Genomic DNA, 26,455 nt, shown 5'->3' on the forward strand with positions numbered 1-26,455 from the left:
TGCGATGTGCTTTGGACCGCCTGGACCCTCGCCCTTTCACAGAGGCCAAGATCCTCGGTCCGTGGCCACAACAGTCAACTGCCATCAAGGCTTACAAGGCACGCTTTCGCTTTTTGAGAGCGACTGCCTTAATTGACAGACTGTGATTATTTCCCGTTACTTCTCTCTTTCCTCTTTAATTCCCCTCATTCCCTTCCCCTGTGCAGGGTAGCCAACCGGAATCCTTTCTGGTTAACACCCCTGCCTTTCCCTCTCTCTCTCTCTCTTCACTCGGTTGCAAGCATATGTGAAACTCAGGATGAGTTTGATTAATTCGCGGTCTCTCCATCGCACAGCACCGCCCGAAAACTGCCAACTAGGGTCATCGCGACCGCACCTCTACTCGCGCAGTAATCTCCTATTACTTCTACGCCATTATTTATCTCCTACGCCCAGACTGTGAGAAAACCAAACCCCAGGGGCTCCAGTTAGCGTTCTACTTGAAGTATATGCCAGATTGTCAAAAAGGACTCTAAGTAATTACATAAACTAAGTTTCTTACTTATTTATTTATTTATTATACCCTCAGAGCCATTACGGCATTACAGAGGGGAGTGGTTACAAAAAATGAAATTTAACAAACAGGAGTTAATTAAACAGGCAAAGTACAAACATGACTACTACACATACATTGTTAGCTAAGGCGTTCAGGGAAAGAAAAAAAAAACAATAACACAGTATAAAATGCATCCTAGTTGAACAATGTTAGCTATGACATTCTTGAATAAATGATGATCGGTGATGGTGGCCGTCGAAGAAGGAAGGTGATTCCACTCATTCGATGTGCGTAGTAGGAATGGCTGAAAAAAAGTTTTAGTTCTGCAGAAAGGGATGCCAACCTTATGAATGTGATCTAGTCTTGATGATAGGTGCTGAGGGGGTGAGATAAGTTCGGTATGAAACTACGGGTGATAGAATAACTTGTGAAAAAGGGAAAGGCGAAAAATTTTGCGACGTGATGATAAGGATGGTAGGTTAAGGCTAGATTTCGTGGCACTGATGCTTGCTGTTCTGGTATAGTTAGAACGAATGAAGCGAGTAGAGTTATTTTGAACCATTTCCAAAGCTTGTGTTAGGTTTGTTAGGCCGGGATCCCAAATTGACGCGGCGTATTCGAGTTTGGGCCGTATTAGAGTTTTGTAAAGGAGTAATTTTAAAGAGCATGGTGCTTTAGAAAAATTGCGTCGTAAGTAGCCAAGCATTCGATTAGCATTGGATATTATATGCGCGATGTGAACAGCCCATGTTAGATCAGAGGTGATGTGAAGGCCAAGATACTTGTAAGTAGTTACCGGATCTAAAGGTTCGTTATTAAGAGAATACACAGGAAGTTCATTAGCATTTCTTGACACACGCATAAATTTACACTTGTTAACATTTAATTCCATTAACCATAACTTACACCATGCAGAAACAGCGATAAGGTCTGATTGTAATCTGGTTACATCGTCATCACAAGTTATTTCGGTGAAAATTACACAGTCATCAGCAAAAAGGTGAATGTGGGAGGAGACGCAGGAAGGTAAGTCGTTAATATAAATGAGAAATAAAAGGAGCCCAAGCACAGAGACTTGAGGTACACCCGAGTGAACTGGACAGTGCTCCGAGGTTACGTCATTAACTGAGACAAACTGTGAGCGGTTAGTCAGGAAAACCTCAATCCAATACAGAATTTTGGTATCAAGGTTTAGTTGATGCAATTTATAGATTAATAAACTATGACATACCTTATCAAATGCTTTGGAAAAATCTAAAAATATTAAGTCAGCTGCTGAAGAGTGATCAAGTATTAGGTGCAGTTTATGCGTGAACGAGACTAGTTGGGTTTCACATGAGTATATTTTGCGAAAGCCGTGCTGAAATTGTGAAAAAAATGAGTTCGCTTCTAAAAAGTTGGCAATCTGAGAAAAGAGGATATGTTCAAAAATTTTGCATAGTATACTGGTTAAGGAAATGGGCCGATAGTTAAGTGGGCAATGTTTTGTACCTGATTTGTGGAGTGGAGTCACCTTCCCAACTTTCCATTCAGCAGGCAGTGAACCTTTGTCAAGTGATTGCTGAAAAATCTTTGAAAGTATAACGGAACAATATGAGTCAGTGTTTTTCAGAAACTTTGGATTAATTAGGTCACAGCCAGTAGTAGATGAAAGTTTCAGTGATGTGATTACTTTTTCTACGCAGACTGGTTCAATGGTTAAAGGGTACATTACAGCAAAGTCGTAAGAGTGTGTAGTTGGATGAGTGGCATGGGTGGGTTTCGAAGAGTTGCGTGTAAAAACCTCATTAAAGATGGATGGAGAATGTTCAAAACTCAGAGCTTCACTAGCAGACAAGAAAAACACCGAAGAAAATTTTCCGCATTACTTAAAGTATGTGCCAGAATATAAAAAAAGGCTCTAAGTAACTACATAAACTAAGTTTATTAAGTTCAAATTCAGAGCTTCACTAGCAGACAAGAAAAACAACAAAGAAAATTCTTCGCAAGCACATGGTGAACTGGCCATTAGTAAGCAGAACTCTCTTACTTTTAGTAATGTAAGCATACACGCGTTTTTCTGTTCCGTTTGTGGGCATTCTGGGATCGCCATTTCTGGCTATTGATTTCTCTCAGGATTAGGGTTGGCCTCTATTTAGCCTCCGAGAAGCTTGCGGAGTTAAGCCAAGCATGCCTAGTAAACTTGTCTCGTTATGCATTCAGTTTCTCCTTGGCGTCTCGCCACTCATTTGGCCAAAGGCTCATGAAATCGGAGTCCTTCGACGCTTCCTCTATCGCCGCCTCAATTTTGGCCAGCTGCTCCTTCGTAAGGGTTTCCCGCCAACCGCCGACTTTTCCGACCCGTACAAAACTGAACACTTCCTTGGACCTCTCACGACTTTCGTCTGTGGCCATTTTTTCCATCATTTCCAAAATTTTTGGATTCTTAACAAAGAGGAAGGCGAGGTCTTGATGGCTGGTCTTCACCACACCCTTCATATGACGCACGCTACTCCTCTCCAGGACGGTCTGAAGCAGATCTTCGTCATCTTCCAACGGCCAAGCGTATTCCTCGCCAAGAAACCGGGCCAACTTAAGTATCATGCCTTTAGTGTCTTGCGCCAGCTGTTCGTAGGTAATGAAGAAAACGTTACTTTCGTCCTTGAGAGCGTAACCAGCCTTAATGTGCTTGAAGTAGTCGCCGAATCCGCTCTGGCCTTTCACAAAGACGTCGAGCACCTCGTCGAACGAGGCACCGCGCAAGTGCCACTCAGGCATCGCGTTCATGAAGTGGTAATAAGAAATGGCCACGTCCCACGGGTTTCGAGCGACGTACACGTACTTGGCCTTCTTGTCGAAAGGAAAGCGATGCATGTGGAGATGGGTACGCATCGTTCGCGGTGCCTCCATGCCTTTGATATCCTCTTCGCCCTGGTACTCAATGAAGGGGGCACGCTTCACGAACTCTTCGAAGTCACGTGGACCTTCTCCTTTGTGAAGGATAAGTTGAATGATCTGCTGCACCCAGTGGGTACCGCATTTCGGGAACGCCACCTGGAAAGCATTGGGAAACCATTACTACAACAATATTGGTATGTATTAACTACGTATTCTGGAAGGACATGGTTCCAGTCGAAAATAAAATTTGCTCGCATGGAAATGTTTATTTTAAAAATAAAGTTGCTGCAAGTATACAATACTGGCGTATGCTCCTATTCATCATATTAAGTTAAGATTCCTCTAGTTGACTGATTCTCATTTATAGCGAGTCAATGCAACACGCTGAATGATTAACGACGGTACTCGCACTGACATTTTATTTCAGAAACTCCGCGGAAATGAAACACGAAGAGCTATCTCTGCCAAAAGTAACCAGTCTAAAGGGTTTGTTTCTTAGCCTCGAAGTGGAGGACTAGTTGTTACGGGAGCATACTTGGCTCGTTGTGCGAAAACCCCCCCGTAGCCAAAAAGCCATGGCAGGCACGCGTGGCAGAAACGCGCGGCAGACGCGCCGCACGTCAGTGCGACTCTCCCCCTTCGAGAAGGGCAAGTTCACTTCCGGGATGAATGGAAACAGGTTTTTTGGGGGGCGAGCTTCCACCTCCCTGGGGTCTCCCTGGGGTCTCAGGCCAGGCCCCCGAGCGCCGCATTTAAAAGGAGCACGATAGCGATCCGCTGGCACTCGCACGCAGCAGCAGTGGACGACACTGGTCAACACGTTTAAACTCGGTCTACTATCCTTCGCAGGTTGGTGGCGTTTCACTTCTTTTGTATAGCTAGTAACATCTTTACTCCCTCTGCTGCTGCTGCGGTTCAGAATTTTGCTTTGTGATGGATTGAATGGCATGTCACAACCCGGTACCTGATGACGCTGTTTTTTTAACTTGTCTCTCATGTGATTACCCGTACCACCTCGGAAAATGTTCTGGTATATCGGCGAGGAATTTCAAAAGCAAAAGCGAAGCGCTCATGTCTACTTGGAATTGCCCAACCTGTGAGTCAGCTCAAAAGCGGCAAGGAAATGTGTCCGAACAATCGCAAGGATCTAACGTCGAGCTCAGGCTTGCTGAGTTGAATGAAAAGTTCGCTTTATTGCTTCCTCTTGTGGCTAAGGTTGACGCCCTTGCACAGCTAGTTGATAAAGTCAATGGCATTGAGGAAGCAGTACAAATGATGTCCGACAAGTATGATACCATCCTAAGCATGCTTGACAAGCAGGCCTCCGACGTTGCGGTTTTGCAGAAGAAAGTTGAGTCTATTGAGCAAGGAAATGCAGCAGACACAACAGAACTTAAGCAACAGCTCAATGAGCTACAGCAGTACAGTCGAAGGCAGAATATGGAGGTTCATGGCTTCAATGTGGAGGCAAATGAAAACCTGCTTGACAAAATGAATGGTCTGGCCAGCAAGCTCGAGCTTCCGCAGTTGGCGAACAGTGATCTTGACGCTCTGCATCGTCTTCCGCAACAAAAAGGGAAAGAACCTAGGGTACTTGTCCGATTTGTTTCAACACATTTGAAAGAAACATGGATGAATTGTCGATCACGCCTGCAAACTGACGCCCCAGAGATAAGCTTCCTTGATAATCTCACACCCATGAATAAGCGGCAACTGTGGTTGGCACGTGAAAAAGGTAAAGCAAAAGGCTATGAATTTGTGTGGCAGAAAAACGGGCACGTCCTTGTGCGAAAGGCTGCAGGCATGAACGCCATTCGCATCCGAGATGAAAATGACCTGAGTAAAATAGAGTGATAGCATTGATGTATCACTCTTGGTGCGAACTGTTCACTAAATGCCATTCGTAACACGCGACTGTGTTTATCACGATTCCACTTCTTTTGATGTTCTAAAATCGGCCGCAAAAGCCCGGTCCACATTTTCCTTTTATCACGCAAACGTGCGTAGCTCAAAAAATAAGGATGTGGAGGTCAACATTTTTTTATCTTCTTTAAACCATAGTTTTGATGTATTGGCATTCAGTGAAACATGGTATGCAGATACTGCCGACATTGTCCACTTCGAAGGATACAGGTGCGAAACCATGTCTAGAAAAAATAAGAAAGGCGGTGGAGTTGCACTGTACATTAAAAATAATCTTTCGTGTCAGGCTATGCCAGAGTACAGTTTCTCAACTCTGCGCTATGAAACGCTTGTTATCAAAACAAGTGGTTGTGTGTTTGGTGTTGTATATCGACCCCCTTCTGCGTCTATGCAAGAATTTTTTTCTTTTCTTGATAATACATTAGATATGCTGTCTTCTGATAAGAAACCAATTGTAATTATGGGTGATTTTAACATAAATGTGTTGGAAGAATCACCGGCAACAAGTTACTTTCTCGACATCATATCTTTATATGGCTTCTCTAACATTATTAATGTGCCTACACGTGTTACTAGCTCGAGTGAGACCCTAATTGATTTATGCCTGACTAATTACGACGAACAGGACCCGATGTCAGGTGTCTTGTTCAGCGATTTTAGTGACCACCTGTCAACCCTTTGCTTTATTCCAAGATCGCGTGCACAAATCACTGCACTTAAATCCTCGGAAATTACGGTTCAGCCTATAGCACAGGAAAAAATTCAACACTTCCGAAACTTGGTTTCCTCTGTAAATTGGAACGACTGTCTTCGCGAAATCGACCCCAATGTAGCATACAATACGTTTATAGAAAAAATAATAGAGTTGTACAATTGCGCTTTTCCTATAGCAATCTTAACCAAGTGCAAAAAAGCACGAAAATCTTGGATTACTTCTGATTTAGTAAAGCGCATTAGAGCCCGAAACCATCTGTTTGGCAGATTTATAAAAACGAAAGATTTGTCAATTCTAGAACAGTATAAAAAAGTTAGGAATAAATTAGGCTCGGACCTAAAGAAATCTCGAATTCATTACTACAGTGGAAGGTTTTCAGAAATTTACTATGGTCCGCAGAAAACGTGGCGTACTATCAAGGAACTTCTGCAAAGATCGCAAACACAAATCCAGCTTGAAATGGAAATAGGGGGGGAGGTCCTAAGAGGTGAAGCTCTTGCCAATGTAATGAACAAACACTTTTTAACTTCTGAAAATTTTGATGGGGCTGGCTCTGGACATTTTGAGACATACTTAGAGCATAGGCTAGCAGATACGATGTTTTTGTCTCCAACTAGCCCTGAAGAAATCTGCAGCCTAATATATAGCTTAAAAAACAACTTTTCCTCTGGTTATGATGGTATCAAAGCAGCACCAATAAAAACAATTTCTGACTTAATATGTGTTGTGCTCTGCCATATAGCAAATCTTACTTTAACAACAGGCATTTTTCCAGAGAAAATTAAAATAGCGAGGGTGGTGGTCCTTTACAAAGGCGGCACGGTGAACGATCTTGGAAATTACAGGCCAATTTCAGTACTTCCTCTGTTCTCAAAAATCTTTGAAAAGGTTATTAATTCTCGGATTACTAGCCATCTACAGAAACACAACTTGATATGTAGCAGTCAATATGGGTTTCAGAAACATAAGTCAACTGAATCTGCCTTACTTAGTATAAAATAAACACTTATTCAGAACATAGAAACTCATATCTATACCCTGGACATATTCTTAGACTTTAGCAAAGCGTTCGACTCCATTAAACATGACATACTTATTAGAAAACTCCCGTTCTATGGAATACGAGGCATTTCCCTTACACTACTAGAAAGTTATCTCTCAAATCGTTCCCAATATTTCGTTGCCAATAACGTTAAATCTGAACTTAGAAACATAATATATGGTGTACCGCAAGGCTCCATACTGGGTCCTTTGTTATTCCTTCTCTATATTAACGACATTGTATCAATACCAGGCACGCCAGAAATCATTCTCTATGTAGACGACACCAGCGTTTTCTTTTCTACACCTAACTTATCAACTGCAGTTGCTACTATAAATATATGGCTGACGAATTTGTCACAGTGGCTTGCAGCCAACCAACTAGCACTCAATGTTAATAAAACCAAATATATTGTATTCTCTTCTAGCAACATACCAATTCACCTCGCTAATCCGATAATTTTCCAGTCTCGACCTTTAGAGCGCGTTACGCAAGTGAAATTCTTAGGCGTACAATTCCACGAAAATCTCCTCTGGACACCACATATTCAGCGCATTAAGCGTACCATAACACAATGCATTGGAATGCTCAACAGGCTTCGCCCATTTCAACCGCTCCGGCTAAAGCGCCAGCTTTATTTCAGTGCAGTTCATTCAAGGTTGCGGTATTGTTTGCTTATCTGGGGAGTCACTGGAAAAGCAAATCTTGAAAGCCTTTTTTTATTGCGAAAGAAATCTATTCGCTTTATCGAAAATTTATCAAGATATGACTCTACATCTTACTACTTCAGCAAAAACCAAATACTACCGATACAAGCATTATATTATGAGCGACTGTCTCAGGTGGCATTCTTGGAACTCATAGCCAATCGTCAACAATTTTTTTCTAAATACACGACCGATCAAACACGATATGAGTTCAGGCACACAAAAATACAGAAACCAAGAAACAGAACAAACTATGGTAGGCAGTCTTTAAACTGGCAAATCCCAAACCTTTTGATCTCCCATCCTGACTTAATTGATATTATGGAGAAATCTTCCTCTCTCTTTGCTTTTCGTAAGCGGGCGAAAATTTATTTTCAGGAAAATGCACTATCATTTTTTTTTCTGCTTACATCTTTCTATTGATCGCACATTTGTTTTATTTTTTGTGTACCCAGTTAGTCTCTATATACGAGGGGGTACCCAAAAGAAACCGGACTAAATTTTTTGGTCGGCAAAGCTTCTATGGTACCGCGTTTTGCCACTAGTAGCGCATAGAACGAACATTCCAGAGTCAGTTAGCCGAGTGCCGTCGTTGAAGGAGGTCAGACTAGTTTAGGCAGCGTTTTAGAGTGACGACTGTTTTGTGTGAATGTCGTTTTTGCAATGGCTGATTTTCGTGAACAGCGTGCGCCGGTGAAATTCTGATTTTTGCTCGGAAAAAGTAGAATGGAAACTCTTGAAATAATAAGAAAGACGTACAAGGACGATGCTATGGGGACAACTCAAGTGTTCCTGAATCGAATCCTGAATCAAAGCAACAATCATGCCAATGGAAAACTTCAAACTCACCTCGCCTCAAGAAAGCGCGTCAGGTGAAACTAAACCTCAAAACAATGCTGATTTGTTTTTTCGACGTGAGAGGAGTCGTCCATTGAGAATTTGTTCCGCAGGGTCAGACAGTTAGCCAGGCTTTCTACTTGGATGTTTTGAAAAGATTTGACAACAGTGTGCGGTGGAAGCGGCCAGATTTGTGGCGGTCGGGTGACTGGTTTTTCCATCATGGCAATGCCCCTGCTCACACAGCCCTGTCTCTACGACAATTTTCCACCAAAAATGGCATGACCCCTATTCCTCAACCCTCATACTCTCCCGACCTTGCCCCGTGCTACTTTCTTTGTTTCCTAGAATGAAAAAATAGGTGAACGGAAAGCGTTTCGCTGATGTTGCTGAAGTGAAGAAAAAAACGACGGATGCACTGTCAAGCATCAAAAAAGATGAATTTAAACAATGTTTTGAAAAATGGAATCAAAGATTCGACAAGCGTATCATTACAAGTGGGGAATACTTTGAAGGAGATTGAAGGTCTGTGCTTAAAATGTGAACAAATAAGTTCAAACAAAAATAAGTCCGGTTTCGTTTGAGTACCCCCTCGTATATGTGGGATCTGTATCTGCTCTTGCACTGCTCTGTTTTGTGTTTTTTTTCTTTCTTTTCCTTTTCTAGGTATACTATAATTTTCCATACATATTTTTGATCTATGCTCTTGCACTGTCCTTTCCTGTGATTTTTTTAGACGTGGTCTCTGCTTAATAAGAATATAATGAATGTTTCTATTAGGAAGTTGTGTTGCACAAACATTTACACTGTGATCATTATATTGTTTATGTATGTGCATGTATGTGACCCTTGCTGTTGTGTTCGAGTGGTGCTTAGGGCCCCAGTCAAGCGGATTGATTTTCGCCTTTTGCCCTCTGCACCAAGGCACTGTGTTTTCTAAATTTTCCTGAACAAAAAAAAATCCCCCTCCCCTCCCCCTCCTTCGGATAACAATTCTGACCACGCTCAAAACTGGCGAACTGGGGCGGTTGGCCCCTCCACCGCATGCACTGGACGAGATGCCAGTGTCCCTCCTGACTTCATGTAGTGCATGTAAACAGTGTTGTGTCGCCTGAAATACGATGCGCCACTGTCATATTTTTGTAAACGCGGATAGAGATATCCAAAAGGGAAAGTCCCCGTCGCCGCCGCAAGTTGGCCTGCAGCTTTCGGAGAGTGAGGTTGCGTTTCTACAGAGTCTTCATCGTCCAAGTTGAATCGCTCGAGTCTAAATCTTCAGGCGAGACAGCAAAGCGTGTCCGTAGGCGGCACTTCACTGCCAATGAAGTCCGCGAGCATTTCAACGCAGCGAAACGTGCGAAGCGAGCTGCTACGCCGAAACAACGTTCACCCAGAAGTCCCCGACAGCAGCTAAGCGATTCTTTCCCATTTGGCATTATAAGGACTACTTAGGTACCCCGAAAACTTTTTTAATCCTTTAAGCTCTAAATATGTGCAAGGTAAGGAAAAGGTTGGTGTCCACCTTTCGGCACTTTGTGCTGCTTTGGAATTTCTGAGGGCATTAATATACGGCTCCGAATCAAACCTATTCCCGGGTTACTTTTATCAAAGCTGATGCAATCATTCATAGGCGATTGGCTATTTTAAGGAAATTTAAAACGATCTCAGTAAATTTGATAAAATAAAAGGAGGTCAGAAGCAGGATATGGTCACTATCTCCATTTTACGCCTATTTCGGTAGAAGGAGCACTCAAACGTTAGGAAGAATCATTGCAACAGAAGGCCCTTCTGTTTTCCACATACAGTCCGCCACAGAAAGACAGAGATAATAACATACTGGCTATTATCTGCTTGCCGAGTACTTCTGCATCAATGGAAAAGAACTGCCAGATGTGCCAGTAGCCCGTAATACATATATTACCCAATAAGGCAGGTATCATAAATATCCTCTCAAGTGTTATCTTATAGACATCGCATGTCCCGACCTGCTTCCCTGCTCAAATTATGGAAGGGCAAGAATTTTCTGCGTCAGAAGTGAAAATGCCGGTCCTCATTGGGACAACTGCGGGGGATTATTCTTCCAGCTACATAATGGTGGCTTATTATTCTGAGAGCTTCAGGTCATCTGCCAAGAGAAGGCGGCTGTCAGTGCTTTCATATCGTTGATATATATTGCCACGCGCCTAACGCCCCGCGCGGCCTCCGCGCTGAATCGAAGACGACGACGAAGCGGCGGTGGACTCTCGCGGCGCGCTTGTTCTGTTTGGTGTCGTGGAAGCTGGCTCTGTAATTAAAAGAAGGCTCCCAGTCTTGGGTTCTTCCCGACGCCTACCTTCACGGCTCCTCTGCTCGTGACACTGGTGGAGGTGCGGGGTAACTCCAAGGTGGCCGGAAGTCGGTTCATCATGGCAGGCAAGGAGGACTTCATCCCGGAGATCGGACGGTATGACGAGCAGGTAAGTTGTCGGACTTGAAGTAGAGTTCTTTTTATAAAGCACCCCTCTCCGCAGGCAGAACGATGATAGTCCACGAGCTAGGTATCGTGGTATTTCAGGGCGCCCGCCTTCGAGGTGTTCGATGAGCAGACCCAGCTCGGCGTCGGCACGCTGTCTGGAAACGAGCTCAGACGTGCTGACCGCTCCAAGAAAGCTATCATCATCGGTGGTGCCTTCTGGAGGAGGTTCGACGGGAGCGCGTGACAAGCTGTCAGCGTCTGTGTGCTTCCGGCCTGACTTGTAGGTGACGGTGAAATCGAATTCCTGCAGGCGTAATGCCCAACGTGCTAGGCGGCCGCAAGGGTCCTTTAAATTTTTCAACCATCACAGCGAGTGGTGGTCAGTGACGATACAAAACGGTCTACCATACAGGTATGGGCGGAACTTAGCGGCGGCCCAGACTACCGCCAAACATTCTTTTTCCGTAGTAGAGTAGTTCAACTCAGCGCGCGACAGTGCGCGGCTCTCGTAGGCAATTACTTTGTCGACACCATTTTGCCGCTGTACTAGAACGGCGCCAAGACCGACGTTGCTTGCATCCGTGTGCACCTCCGTGTCAGCATCTTCGTCGAAATGTGCCAGGATGGGCGGCGATTGGAGTCGGCGTCGTAACTCGTCGAAGGCAGTCTGCTGTTCGTTGCCCCAGGAAAATGACGTGTCATCACGGGTTAGGAGTGTCAGGGGGCTGGCGAGCTGGGCGAAGTTTCTAATGAAGCGGCGATAGTAGGAGCACAGGCCCAGGAAGCGTCGGACTGCTTTTTTGTGGGCGGGAACCGGAAAGGCAGCAACGGCAGCAAGCTTCTGTGGGTCAGCGCGGATTCCGTCAGCACTAATGACGTGCCCGAGGAACTTCAATTTGGTGAACCCAAAGTGGCATTTTTCTGGTTTGAGGGAAAGGTTGGCGGATCGAACGGCTTCGAGGACAGTCCTGAGGCGGTGCAGATGTTCCGTGAACGTTGCGGAAAAAATTATGACATCATCAAGATAAACAAGACAGGTCTGCCACTTCAAACCGGTGAGAACGGTGTCCATCATTCTTTGGAACGTGGCAGGAGCACAGCAGAGCCCGTATGGGAGGACGCGAATTCATACAGCCCGTCCGGTGTGATGAAGGCGGTTTTCTCACGGTCCCTCTCATCAACTTCTATCTGCCAATAACCACTTCTGAGGTCGACCGAAGAGAAGTACTTGGCTTCACGAAGTACGTCGAGTGAGTCGTCGATACGCGGGAGCGGGTACACGTCTTTCTTGGTCACACGTACTGTTCAGCTTCCTGTAGTCGACGCAGAACCGTAGTGTCCCGTCTTTCTTTTTCACGAGGACGACAGGAGACGACCACGGACTGCTTGACGGTTGGATGACGCCGTCTGTGAGCATCTCTTCGACCTGTGTTTGAATAGCATCGCGCTCACGAGGGGACACACGATAGGGCTGCTGATGGATGGGTCGGGCTCCTTCATGCGTGGTAATGCGGTGTTTAACTATCGACGTTTGGCGCACTTTAGACGACGACGTGCACATGGAGAAATTGCTGCAGCAGAGATCCCATCAGTACGACCGGCAACTGCGTCAAACTTCGACTCTATCAACGTTGGACCGGTTCGACCATGAACCCAGGACGAATCCGGACTCCCTTCGCGAAATTATTCGTTCCGTGGTCCGCGAGGAGCTGCAGCACCTTCAAGCCACCTTTGCCCCTCGCGTCGATTCCGTCACCAGCGTCATCCGCGAGGAAGTCCGGCAGGCCCTCAGGGCTCAAGACGCTGCAGTTGTGCCAGCGCCGCAACCGACCCCATACGATCCCGCGCCGTACCCGACTCCTGTCCAGCCAGTCACGTACGCGGACGTCGTGCGCCGCGCGGCCCGACCTCCTGGACCTTCGCCTTACACCCCACCATTGGTCGCGGTCCACTCTGCCCAGCCGACTCCTTACTGGGCGCATCGGCGCCAGGCACCGCGGAAGACTGACCTCTGGCGGACTCCGGATCAACGCCCGCTCTGCTACCACTGTGGTGAGGCCGGCCATCTGTACCGGCGGTGCCCCTATCGCGAAATGGGACTACGCGATTTTTCTATCGACAGCCCCCGTCCACGCCCTGGAGAGCGCCCTCAAGACATCGCTGAGTATGTCACCCGCCAGCGTAGTTCACCTTCTCCTCCGCGCCGAGAGTCGCGATTGCCCTCTCCACGCCGGTCTTCGCCCTCTGGGTACCGTTTCGCCCCAGGCCAATGTGGTTCCTCGAGCCATCGTCGCGAAAACTAGCTCCGGCGGCCTTTGGAGGCGAGGCCGCCGAACGCCGTTCCGACCCAAAGCTTCCACCGCCGCAGCAACTGAATCGCCTCGACGTCGCACGCCGCATCGCTGCACAGTTTTCCCCGACGCGCTTTTCGTATCGCCGCTATGCCGCAACCTCGATCGCCGACCCGCTTCCGCCGCCGCACCGACCCAATCGCCCCGACGCCGAACGCCGCATCGCCGAAGAGTTTCCCCCAACGCGCCGCTTGAATCGCTCCGACAGCGCAACCCCAGTCGCCGACCAGGTTCCGCCGCCGCACCGACTGAGTCCTCCACAACAGCCATCGACGGGCCGTGCTGAAGGCAGGGTCTCCTTGAATATCCCTGTTCTCGTCGACACAAAGGAGGTCAGCTCGTTGGTTGATACGGGCCCAGATTACTCTATCCTTAGCGGACGGCTTGCGACGGCCCTGAAAAAAGTGACGACCCCCTGGGACGGCCCCGACATACGAACGGCAGGCGGACATCTTGTCGCATCACTCGGCATGTGTGCGGCCCGGGTTACGGTTCGAGGCTGCACATTCGTTGCCACTTTTCTCGTTCTCCGCGAATGTTCTCGCGATGTCATCCTTGGCATCGACTTTCTTCGCGAGCACGGTGCTATCATTGACCTCCCGAACCGCTTGGTGACGTTTTCTACCGCAATGGCCACAGAAGAACCTGCGCACCAGGGTTCTCGGTCCGCGCTGCGAGTCGCCGACGATAACGTTACGGTGCCACCACGTGCCAGCATTCTCGCTAGAGTTACCTGCGACGAGCCCCATACGGGACTCCGGGTTGTCGAGCCTAATTGTCTCCCTCGTACTCACTAAGGGGGTTGCGGTGGCACGGGGCCTTGGATCCCTTCATGACGGTTGTACAGAGGTCCTTGTCACCAACTTCTGCAATGAGCATCGACATCTGTTCCGTGGCACAGCCATCGCTTACACGCGCAGGAAACCGCGACGCAGGAAACCACCCAGTTCACCCCGTTCCGTCTCGTGTATGGCAGAGAGGTCCGCATGATGCTAGACGCCATGCTGCCGTACGGCGACGCAGAGCTCCCCCCTGAAGCAGGCCAGTTCGTGGAACAAGCAGAGCAGGCCCGTCAGCTGGCCCGCTTGCACATCAAGGACCAGCAATCCGCCGATGCCCGACACTACAACCTTCGGCACAGGGACGTGCACTACGAGCCCGGCGACTACGTGTGGGTGTGGACACCCGTGCGCCGCAAAGGATTGTGCGAAAAGTTTATAAATAGGTATTTTGGCCCGTACAGAGTCCTGCGCCGCCTGAACAGCGTCAACTACGAAGTTGTTCCCCATGGAACTGTGATTGTCGGCCCTCAGCGTCAACGGTCTGAAATTGTGCATGTAGTGCGCTTAAAGCCGTACTTTTCGCGTGACTGAGCGCTGTGTTTAAGCTGTGTTTCTTACCCTTTTCCCATTACCCCACGTGTGACCTTGACTCTCGCCGCATCTCATCTAGCGCACATTGTATAGTTCACCTCACCCCCATTCTTCTTGTTTTTGCTCCGCCTCCTCTCACTGTACATACCCCATTCCACATCGAGACGATGTTTGCTTTCGCGGGGGGGAATAATGCCGCGCGGCCTCCGCGCTGAATCGAAGACGACGACGAAGCGACGGTGGACTCTCGCGGCGCGCTTGATCTGTTTGGTGTCGTGGAAGCTGGCTCTATAATTAAAAGAAGGCTCCCAGTATTGGGTTCTTCCCTACGCCTACCTTCACGGCTCCTCTGGTCGTGACACTATTTTGGTTTGTCTATGCAGCGCACATACTGAAATAGAGGTTTAAGATGAAGAAATGAACAATAATAGTAAAGGGGTCCTGTGTTACGGTCCCTGACGTTCTCTAGTAGACGCCGAATTGCTTTCCGCAAGCTGCGCTCGTTAGATGCACTCTTACTTAAATAACCATTGTTTCATACGATATAATGCATTTGACGATGAATCTTGGTTATCTTAGCGATATTTGCGAGACACCTCAATTAGGCTTCTAGCTCAAAAGAAATCATTGCCCTTACTTGCACCACGTCTCCTTCTTGCAGCTTAAGCTCCGCCGCCTTGAAGAAGAGCTCTTCATTGGCGAGAATGCTGTATGGGGTGCCGTCCACCATCTTGAAAGGAGCTTTTCGCTCTTTGGAACCCATCACGGTGCTGTTCAGTCCACTGCATTGAAAAATTGCAAGTAGACATTTACAATGCACCAAAAGGCGGCTGGCAGTATTGATTCAATAAAAAATAAAATTTCGCACAGACATTGAAGCCGAGAGCACTTCCATTTATATAAGCTGTTTTATTCTTTGAACTCTAAACTGCGGTAGAATGATGTTTGCCATGACCGATCTCTTTTCATACCATAGTTCTCACGCGTGTTATTGGATGCCGAATACGGTGACAGAGGAAATAATGTGTGGGGTGGAGGTGTGGATGCTGGTTGGTTTATGGGGTTTAACGTCCCAAAGCGACTCAGGCTATGAGAGACGCCGTAGTGGAGGGCTCCGGAAATTTCGACCACCTGGGTTTCTTTAACGTGCACTGACATCGCACAGTGCGCGGGTCTCTAGAATTTCTCCTCCAAAGAAATTTAACCCCCGCGGCCGGGATCGAACCCGCGTCTTTCGGGTCAGCAGTCGAGCACCATAACCACCGAGCCACTGCGGCGGCGTGTGGATGTCGGGGCAGGGCTGCACGCTAGCAGGCGCAACGCACGGTAGCACACAAGGTCACGGACACCATCAAGCACGGCCACGGCTCGCTGTGTTTGTTGCACTCGACATCCGCACTAATTATCTGGGAGTAAGCCATCCGTCAGCGGCGGCCTCATGGACGATGTGGACGCCGGCAAAATTTGTCCACCTGATGCTCAATGCACAGTAGTCACTTTATTGAATTTGAAGTCCCATTCGAGCAATAGTGCAGAATCGATGCTAAACAAAAAAGAAGGCTGTCATGGGCGTGCTTCGAAAATACAAATTATCGAGGTTCTGCACGTGACAACAATTTCTACAGTATATCTTCATTAAAACGTCTTCTTTCCAGGTGTGTTGCTGCTGACGCATTCTGCCAAGCTCTAGTCATACCCGATAAAGCACGCTTATACTCTTGCTGAACAAAGGCGAAGGTTTATTTTACAGTTTAAGTAATGACTCTCGGAATTGGCGCATCCCAAATTGCTACAAGCTATCAAACTGCTCAATCTCCTGGGCCATGTTTCCTCGCAGGACCATGACACTGGAACTGTTATCAGGCATCAGGCATGTATTCATTAAGATATCATCTGCTTGGACCTGTGTGAATACGTACGAGGCAGAATCTGTTCGGAACCCACGACTAACGAAAGCGCGAGAAGCTTTGGGCAAGAGTGCCCCTGTAATCGCAGGCCTCACAAAACCGTGCTTGAATGGTGCTTTGTTATCCACAGAGAGTGTTGAGAGTGTGGGGCGTCGTATGATCCACTCGAAATCCCTTTCGTTAACATTCTTTTTGCACACCATTATCACTCCGAGCTTTCTCTATTACTGGAAACGTGTACGGAAACGAGCGGATGGTAACAATAGATTAGAATCGTAATGAAGGATTGTATCATAGAGGTCTTACATTCATTACCTCTCTAACATGTATAACTTACTAACAAACAAGCAGCGCAATCGCGGTTTCTCCGAGAAAATGGTGGATGAGGAAGGCGATATGTTGTCGTTCTCGGTTTCCATCTTTGCACAAAAACATAAATTTATATTCGTGTCTAAACTAGCACATCGTGTCTAAACTAATAAGTCGAGACGCCTTTAGTCGTTAAAACTCAGTCAAGAGTGAGAACGTACCTATCCCATTTTCAGCGCTAGCTGGATGTCGTTCCCCTGAGTATTGCTTACGTGCGGTACTAAATGTAAAACACTGAGCTCTAGTTCGGCTAATCACCCGTAGTAGATGTCTTTCAAATCAATCTTATTGACTTTAAATTCTCCTCAAACGGCGCATCCATCGTGCACTCATCCGCGATCAGGCCAGCCGCTTTCACACGATGAAGAGCGATTTCTGCCTTGTCTGACCGACTCACGAGGTCATCGCAATAAAAAAAACGCAAATTTGTCGTGAAATTTTAAAGCACGCCCGCTTCCACCCTTAGGCTGCACTGAGCAGCGGCCCTCAGTAGCGCCGCCATACTGGATGGATCGAAGCGCCATCTTTAAGTCGTGAAAATTGCGAGTGTGTACGTTTGCATTACCTTTAAATTCGCTGCCTTATACCATAAGGGGTCATCGGCTATTTTTTCCCCGTATTACGCGTCCACACGAGGTCCATTGGCACTACTTGGTCTCAGCTAGTTTATTGTGGACTCACATTTCTCCCCAAATTGACCCGCCTGATTTTTTACTTATTATGCCAACACCAGCATTTCTTCTGCAGCGTTTGCTGCATAGTCTTCAATTTATTCCGAGCCTTCTGGCATGATGCAGCTACACTCGTGCCTCGTTAATGTGGGCGCTTTGGTTCTCGAGCAATTGTGTGGAAGAAGCAAATCGTTCGCAATAATGAATGAAGAAGAAAAAAAATAAAATAGCGCTTTACGGTTACGGACTGCATCTTTGCATAGTGATGGGAGTGAAGTTAAATTGGGGCAATCTCGGAAAAATTAGGCGTATTGCTCGGGTCGCCAGTATTTTTAAAAACTTATGCTGAAGATTTAGGAAGTTTGTAGCATCTAGTGGTTCATAAAACGCGTGATGGTGCCGCTAGGCGGTGGAGTATCGCCTGCTACGACTGTTCACATCCGAAAAGCCCTTTACTGACTTTGCTGACAGCTGCTGAAGGGAGTTTTCAACGTAGCGCACAAATTTTTCTTTTTCGCAGCTATTCATGCCGTGCGGCAAACGGTAAGGTGCATCGTCCGGGCACCTTACGACTGTAAAGCATAAAACCACACACGTGCACAATAAAAAGGCCATTACTAGGGCATTCGTACTTACGCATTAGCTTTTGCTGGTGTTCTGCACTCAATATAGAAGAGGTGGGATATCTGGCAGAGGTACTCGAGATTTTGTTCGCATCACTGCCCGTAATAACGGGATAAAAATACATGAGTTCCTGTGGACTGCGTTCATTGACATCCTGTCCATTTTCCGGACAGCGAGTTTCAGTATTGAGGAGGCGTAAATGCATTGAAAAAGATTGGTTCCCGGAAAAATCCTCCGTAAGTCGAGTCGTCCATATTAACGAGGGTCGTATGAATGAAGCACGATTTTACTGCATGCTTTCGCCTTGAATAATATATTTACCCATCGACTAGTGACCTGAGAAGTGCACATCAGCACATTCTTTTTCCTTATTTTTGCGGTAAGTACTTGCCCCATGCAGATGTTATGTCTTACTACGTCCTGCACCTGACCGGCCGCCGGTCGCCCACTGGCATTCGCTTTTTGCTGCTGATTCCGACGCAGCAGGATGAAATCGAAGCTACGGCGGCTGAACTGCAATGGAGGCAAACTGAAAGACTGCCCGTGTGCTCTCTGAGGGGAGTGCACGTTGAAGAACCTAGGCGGTGTAAATTAAACCGCCTCCTTTCACTTCAGCCACCCTCTTATCCCATGTCGCTTTTTGACCCCGCATATCCAACCATACCATATTTGCAACGCCCAGCCGACTTTCGATAGAAATCTTTCATTTCCTGTTCAAATTGCGAAACATTTTAGCCTTTTTGTGTTCATATTATTTTAGCCCCACCAGTCGGCTTCGAGTGTTAAAGGGTTGTAGTCGTTCCGCAGTACATCAACCCCAGTTAGAACCCATTTGAAAGGAAGTATTGCTGCAGCGTATATTTGTCTTCCTTTTAAGCTACGCATTGAAGCTACGCCTGTTCTGATAAAATATGACATAAAATTTTCTCATCTCGTCACTTTCGTGTCATTCGTGCACCGGTGCCATCATTTTTTCATGCAGGCACATTCCTCAGAAAACGCTCTGAGGAGCAAAAATCTTTCAAGAGCTGAGCGAAAAAAAAAATTGCTGACTGGTATTTTATACTCGAGCGTATTTACGTCTAAAATGCTGAAATAGAATTACTTGCCTTTTGCCCCCTATGCTAAGAATGCTGGCGCGCCCAGGCTCCCAAGGGTCTAAAGAAAAGAGATAACAGTTTTTGTAATAAGGGCTGCTCTTTGGCCTAGGTTGGCTAGATGGTTTAACGCAGAAGGTTTTTGGAAATGCCATAACGTCTTTACCGTTTACTCCGGATAACTATCGTAGACAGCTATTCTTTTTATGCCAGTTTGCAGAGCTCTACATTTTCCAAGCACCCACTTCGGACGGAGGGACAACGAACAGCTGTACTCTTAGCTCAGAGGAGCGACCTCAGCAGCGGCGTCCATAATAGTGGCGTGCTCGACTCACCGTCCCGCAGTTATTTGCTCTCGCTCTCTGCTGCAGTGCTGCACTTGCTTATCACAAACGAGCCGCCGGCACCGGACGCCAAACACGTGCACTGAGCGTTCACCCGCGCCTGTCCTCATTGACGGTGTTCCCGTGGTCGGGTGTCTCTGACGTCACATTCACATGCCAGCTCAGCGGAGCAGCTATTCCGGTCTTGACAAGAACGGGCGCTCAGCGAGCCGCAATCCACAGAACAATGTTATCGGCAAACTACAAACAACTCGAGCCTTTTTTGTCTGACAATAAGTTCGCAAACAGATAGTTTTCTGGGCCATCGAAGGTCCTCGGTAAAAGAGGGTTCTCTCAATGTCGCATCACCACATCCATGGAGCTTGGCAGAAAGACAAGAACCTTTGACATATGAGTAGAGAGGAGGAGCCCAGAAATATCGCACATGCTCAAGTTGAGTAATTGGCTTAATGCGATTGAGAATATGCGCTATTTAAGCAAAAAATTTTGCCACAATGAGAGCTTCAGGAGTGGATATCAACAACGAACATATCTTTTATCACTTTTAACTGAACTGGCTAATATTTCTCTGCGAATTAATTTAGCACCCCCTTCCCCATTTTTCAATCGCTGGTAATTAGTTTTTTTACAAATGAATGTGATGTTTAATGTCGTCAGCCTGAATTTGCAAAAGCAGAAGAATCCGCTTGTTGGGACCTCAGGCACAATTTAAATATCTATTAGTACGATGTTCGTGAAAGAAGCATAATTTAGAAGTTTAACAGCCCCAATTCTACTCACTTTGTTCGGCACACGTTTGAACATTGCCTCATAGTGAGGCTTACAGTGAATGGGGGCAGACATAACGGAAATAGTCGATTGGTTTAAATAATGAAATAGTTCAAGAAAATCTAAATGTTAACTTTTAACCCAGAAAAGCGAAACGTTATTGCGAACACTTAATATGTGCTGTTTATTGAACTCTCTGCACTTTCTCCCTCTGTGCAGTTAGTGATTTGTTTACGGCTGTTAGCAGGAGACATGTCTAATCGGATTTTTTGGACACCGTTTACTTTCTACAATCACCTCTTACCAAGGCCACGAGTGCGCATGCGCAGATGGAAGCAGGCACCTGCACATGGTTCGTCGGTGCCCTTCGGTCATGCGCATTCGTGGCTGACGGCCGCAGTATGCAGTGTTGTGACCGTACTTCTGACCACGTGGGCCCGATCAAGCATCTACCGTGAACAATCATCGAGGCCGACAACCTCGCGACGGCGGTGGGAAGTGGGATGCTTGGAATGCCCCTCCGAGCCTCAGCGGATTAGTGTAGCAGGAATGTCAAGGGCCATTGTCAGCAGTAACCCCAGCGAAATTCCTTGAGCGGAGGTAACCACTATAGCGGCGTAGGCCGGGGACGCGCCGGAGGTATTGTCCGAGCGACCACAGCGGAGGCGACGTGCCGGCGCCGGTCACGCTGGCGGTTAATTGAAGAATTCTGTGTCCCCGACTCGCGTTCTGGGCAATCGGCGGGGAAGCAAGTTCATTCACCTGCTGGAAGACTTCGGGAGATTCCTTTCCCGCAGGGCTGGATGAGTCGGCATCTCCCCCTCTCATCGACCCAGCTGCGAGAGAGTGGAAAAGCTCGCACCTGCCCAGCCGTGGGTGGTAACAAGAACGTCCCCTTCGGTCCATCCGATTGGACAGTGCTCGTCGACCATTAATCCCCAGCCAGGGATCTGGGGAAACCGAACGATATTTAACTCGGCCGTGAGTGTGGCCGGAAAGAAGCCTGCTAGCTCCAGTCGACTACGGTTGACGAAGACGTTCCCCTTCCACTGAGAGCCATTCTCAGTCCCGCTCTATGTAAATAATGTAATTAATCATGTAACCTTGTAAATACAGTTTTTTCCTTCACTTCCCCTACTCCCCGTCTCCGGCCCACGTTTCCTTCCTCCTTCGGCAATGCGGCGGTGATCCTGGATCCGATGCCTGGTGGGACACGCTACTAGCACGGCAAAATATAACAGCAGCGATGTTAGAAAACAGGTTCAACGCTAAAACTCTGTTTCCCATTCTGAAAGAGAGAAGATAATCCAATGGTGATAAACAGAGGATTTAGCCTGCTTTTCGAAGTAGCTGACCGGCTGCGCAGTGCGTGGGAAGTAATCATATAACTTGAAGGTGGATTATTTATCGCTCAAGTGGAATCAGCCACAACACTTTGCTTAGTAACGCGATGGTCTTAAATGTCCCGGTCGGCGGAAGACCCGGCGTTGGCGTCACTGTAAAACCCACATTGGTCGAGATGGAAGTGACGTAGGAAAACTTTCGCTGAAAGCAAAAAAAAAAAAATTGTACAAGTAAAATTTAACCGCTTTTCGAACTGCGTGAAACTTCCTTAAAAATGTCTAAACGCAACAAACGCGTCAGCTGTCTTGATTACTGCTACTGCAAATAAGAGCACCTTATAATAAGCTATTTCATCTTCGCTGCTGTCAAAACGGAACAAAATTAGGGACTATCAATGTTACTTATGTGACAGAATGTGATTGCAAGGGCTTTGTGGCTTGAGCGTTCATTCTTTGCCTGCACCGGTGGACGGCAGATTCTTGCTCAAGCGACGGTTCCAAGCTATCGCAAAAAAATTCCAAAGGAAAGCGAAGGGACATTCACACCTATCTGAATCTACACGTATTTGGTATAGTAAATCAGCCTCTTAATTTGCCAAATTTTCTCAATTCTATGGCTGGCAGTAAACAAAAATTCCCAATGTTCTGATTGAAGCCATTAATTAAACATGAAATTATGCAAAACGAAATCTCGCTTCTGTACACAAAGCACAAATCTCAACCCGTTCATGTTCCTGCGCACTTTATGCCAAAGGAAACCAAGTTCCTACATTGAAAGAGTGGAGCGAGATGCTTTTCTTCTGTTATTCTTTTTTTTTGTTGTTCATATTTGCTGCAGAGCTCATTGCTGATATTTTTCAACCAGAGCACTGACATAAACCTGAATTCTATTCTAGTATTCACTAGTAAAGCAGCAAATTTTGTTATTAGTCCAGCGATTTTCACAAGTAAATACTTTTTTCACTGTGTTAGCAAGAGCAAGCACCCTTGGGACGTTTCTTCCGCGATAGGCGTAACCATTGTGCAGCTTGTACGTGCCGCAACAACGATGACGTTGTTTCGCGATGAATGCTGAAAGTAAGGTTTAGGTTTATTGGTTTATTGGGGTTTAACGTCCCGAAGCAGCTCAGACTATGAGGGACGCCGTAGTGAAGGACTCCGGAAATTTCGACCACCTGGGGTTCTTTAACGTGCACTGACATTGCACAGCACACGGGCCTCTAGAATTTCGCCTTCATCGAAATTCGGCACCCGCGGCCGGGATCGAACCCGCGTCTTTTGGGCCAGCAGCCGAGCGCCGCAACCATTGAGCCACCGCGGGGGGTGAATGCTGAAAGTAAGTTTCACTAGTAAGGCTCATCTGCTCAAAGGCATTGCAGTACAAGAACGCAAACAACCCAAAGGTCTTTTCTATATACTTTCCGTAGGAAGAAACTCACCTGAATAAAGCTTCCGTTTACTTTCCAGGTATTTGCAAATCCACTCAGCCGATGCTCCGAAGAGTCAGTACACAACTCTAACAACGGTTCCACTTACAAACCATTGACACGCCAACGACCACGATAACCACCCGTGACAGCGACGGGTACGCCTGATGTGGGGGCAGGCCAGCCGTGCTAGACAATGGTAGCTGAGTTGAGCCGCGTGCAAAGAGCAAATACTCCGGGCGGAGATACGCTGAAGTGTGATAGGGCATGCCTTCGTTCAGTTATCTAGTGAAGTGCAGCCCTCCGTTCGGCAAGTGCTTGAGCGTACGTACGGCGGTGCCGGCAATACCCATTTCACCACGCTGCAACGGCTGCACACTTACTAACTGTGAATTTCCAGGTCAACTCCACTTGAAAGGCAGTCATTTTACACGGCGGCTATGGGAATGTACCCCAGTGGAAGGTGGCAGGTGTTTATATAAAAGTGCGAAGCGATCAGTAAAATTTGAACTGCGATTCCTCAGGGACGCGTTATTAACGGCTTTATCGCCACCCTAGCGACATGTGTCAGCTGATCTCTGAGTGGAGATGTCAGATGTCTTGGACACTGAATATTGCTCAGTTTGTGACTTCACCTTCCTTCTCTCGCCTCCCTCTTTCATTCCCCTACTTTTTCCCCTGGACAGCTCCATAGCTCGGGCTACGGAGTTCTGCGGCTTATCCCACGGTAGTGGGTTCGATCCTGACCGCGGCCTCAGCCGTATTTCGATGGATGAGAAATGCAAAAGCGCCCGTGTGCTCTGCGGTGCCAGCGCACGTAAAGATCGCCAGATGGTGTACACTGATCCGGAGCCCTCCATTATGGCGTCTCTCAAAGGCGACATGTAACTTCGGTACGTTAAGCTCCATATATCATGTGTCGCATATTTCCCCTGGTCAGCAGTAGAACGCCGGACACTTCAGGCGGGCCTCTTCCTCTTTTCTGTCACTAAAGCCATATCCCTCTCAGTCGCGCTGATTATTCACTTGACTGACTGTCGGAGGTACTCTTCTTCTAGGCGCATAACGTAAAATGGAGGTCAACCGGGACAGAGGGCTTAGCACGTTTTCTGTTCATTTTGAAATCGCAAATAGTCCTACGCAATGGTCGGCATGTGTCGGTCGGCGGTCTGATAATTCCTGAAGGCCCTAGATAGGACTGCTGCAAGATGCCTTTCAAGGAAGGTTAAGAGAGCCCTGCAGGACCAGAGATAGCACGGTCGCTGGACGCATTGACGAACTGCAATGTCCGCCAGTCACGCGGCAGAACAAAATTTGCTCTCAACCAGATTACCTCAGCTTGACGTAGTTGGCCCTGATAAAAAAGACAGGAGGTCTGGGTGTACTGCTACAAAGCGCTGGCAACGCATGCGTCGCACAATTAGCACAATAGTACCCAGGGCGCCTAGTGTTAAGAACGGCGCCATTGTTCATAATTAGCGTCAGATAGCGGTACATCTTTTGAAACCTAGGGCGTGTAAACGCACCGGCCTTCATTGTCACAAGTGCAAACTTGTTACAACCGCTCCATCACAAGTGCGAAGCGTATGTGTGCTGCTCAAGGGAGTTCCGAGAGTAGGAAAGTGAAGTGTAGTGCTTGCGTCGTACGCGACTGGTCAACTTATGGCTTTCCCCTGGACACTAGTGAGGGTGGTTGGGGAGATAAGGCCGTAAAAGATACAGTAAGGAGGATAAAAATGGTGACGCGCATACGGATATTTGCAACATTGGTTACCAAGACGACATGCAATATCATTATGATTGACGCCACGAAAACACTATTTATGAAATACCTTCACATTTACAGGGTGCACAGAGGCACCCTTTTGCTTTCAGTTGCATTAGTCTGCCCCTGGGAAAGAAGCCATGATCTGACGTCCGACTTCTCGACGAAAATAGGTGCGCACAAAAAGACCAAGACCTTTCTCGGCAGCGCTAGTTGCCGCGAAACTTCTATAACACCTCCGTGCTGCCGTTCAGCCCACCGATGCCAGCCCACCGATGCCGTTCAGCCCACCATCCACGGCAGCTGCAAGTTCCTTTGAAGCTGTAGCGCGTAGAAATACTTGTTCGTGGTGTCCTTGCCAAGTGTCCTTAAGTAGGCCACAAACACTCGGCACGCTGAGCTGTAGCAGCAGCGAAGCGACCGAGCGCTATTAGTGTTGGTGCGGTTCCCACGCGATGAGCACTTCGTATTGACCTTCTCAAGTGCCAGCGTCACTTGAGCACTTGGGAAGAGGTGTTCGCGCTTCTTTTCAGCAACTTTAATTTAAAGGAGCCAGGCATCCACTGATCACTGACGCGGCATTGGTGAGCAATATAAACGCTTCATTGGCTGTCTGTGCAATGTAATGTGTAGCAGAAGCGTGAAAACTCGAAAAAAAATACAGAAGAAATGTTGGGGATAAAATTATGATTTCACAAAAGATGCGATGTGCTGTTTATTCTGATCTAAATTAGATAATGATGAAGTTTAAGTAAATGTACAAAATGCGGCTCAGTGCGTACCGCATATGAGTGCAATTATTGCCAAGTATTTTAGCCGGATTCTTCCTTATTTTAGACACCAAAAAATTTTCTGAAGTTCAAAGCCCTCGTTTGAAGCCACTCCACTGCATGGCATGCTCATCCCGGTTCCTAAGAGACACTCCACGGCCGTTTTCAGCTCTGGATTTCAAGTGGACCCAGAGTGCTGTAGAAACAAGCCGCGTCTTTCGTGATTAAGTAAAAATTGTAGTACAGCGTAACTTGACACTGTCGGTCTTGTCCTGCGGGGTTGGGTACACTACAGACTACACTACGTACCGTGTTTGCGATTTTGCGTAGCAGATCTGGTCATCTAGGCGTGTTTTTCGGCATACACAACTTCAAGCGAGGACTATATTTTTCGGTAGGCAATTTCTTAAGCAAGTGCGCTGCATCAATTACTTAATTATTATGAACAGTCTGCGGTGTCTACACTGGCACTAGAACGAATATGGGCCAGCCATAAAAACAAGAAATGATTGACTTAGCCTTGACTAACGCCGTGTCGGTTTAATCGCATTACGG

The 26,455-nt window shown here is 47.1% G+C and overlaps 1 protein-coding gene across 1 annotated transcript; it reads right to left on the reverse strand.

Moving 5' to 3' along the window:
- Positions 1–1,052: 1,052 nt before the first annotated feature.
- LOC149327235 (amine sulfotransferase-like) lies at positions 1,053–23,510 on the reverse strand. Its single transcript, XM_089562641.1, has 3 exons — positions 23,378–23,510; positions 15,453–15,597; positions 1,053–3,568 (listed from the first exon to the last, which is right to left on the reverse strand). The coding sequence occupies exons 2-3, from the start codon at positions 15,576–15,578 to the stop codon at positions 2,726–2,728; spliced, it is 969 nt and encodes a 322-aa protein (XP_089418767.1). The 5' UTR covers positions 15,579–15,597; positions 23,378–23,510; the 3' UTR covers positions 1,053–2,725.
- Positions 23,511–26,455: the final 2,945 nt, after the last annotated feature.

Source organism: Amblyomma mixtum, chromosome 10 (assembly GCF_055824585.1).
Source record: "Amblyomma mixtum isolate Tamu chromosome 10, ASM5582458v1, whole genome shotgun sequence".
Taxonomy (NCBI): domain Eukaryota; kingdom Metazoa; phylum Arthropoda; class Arachnida; order Ixodida; family Ixodidae; genus Amblyomma; species Amblyomma mixtum.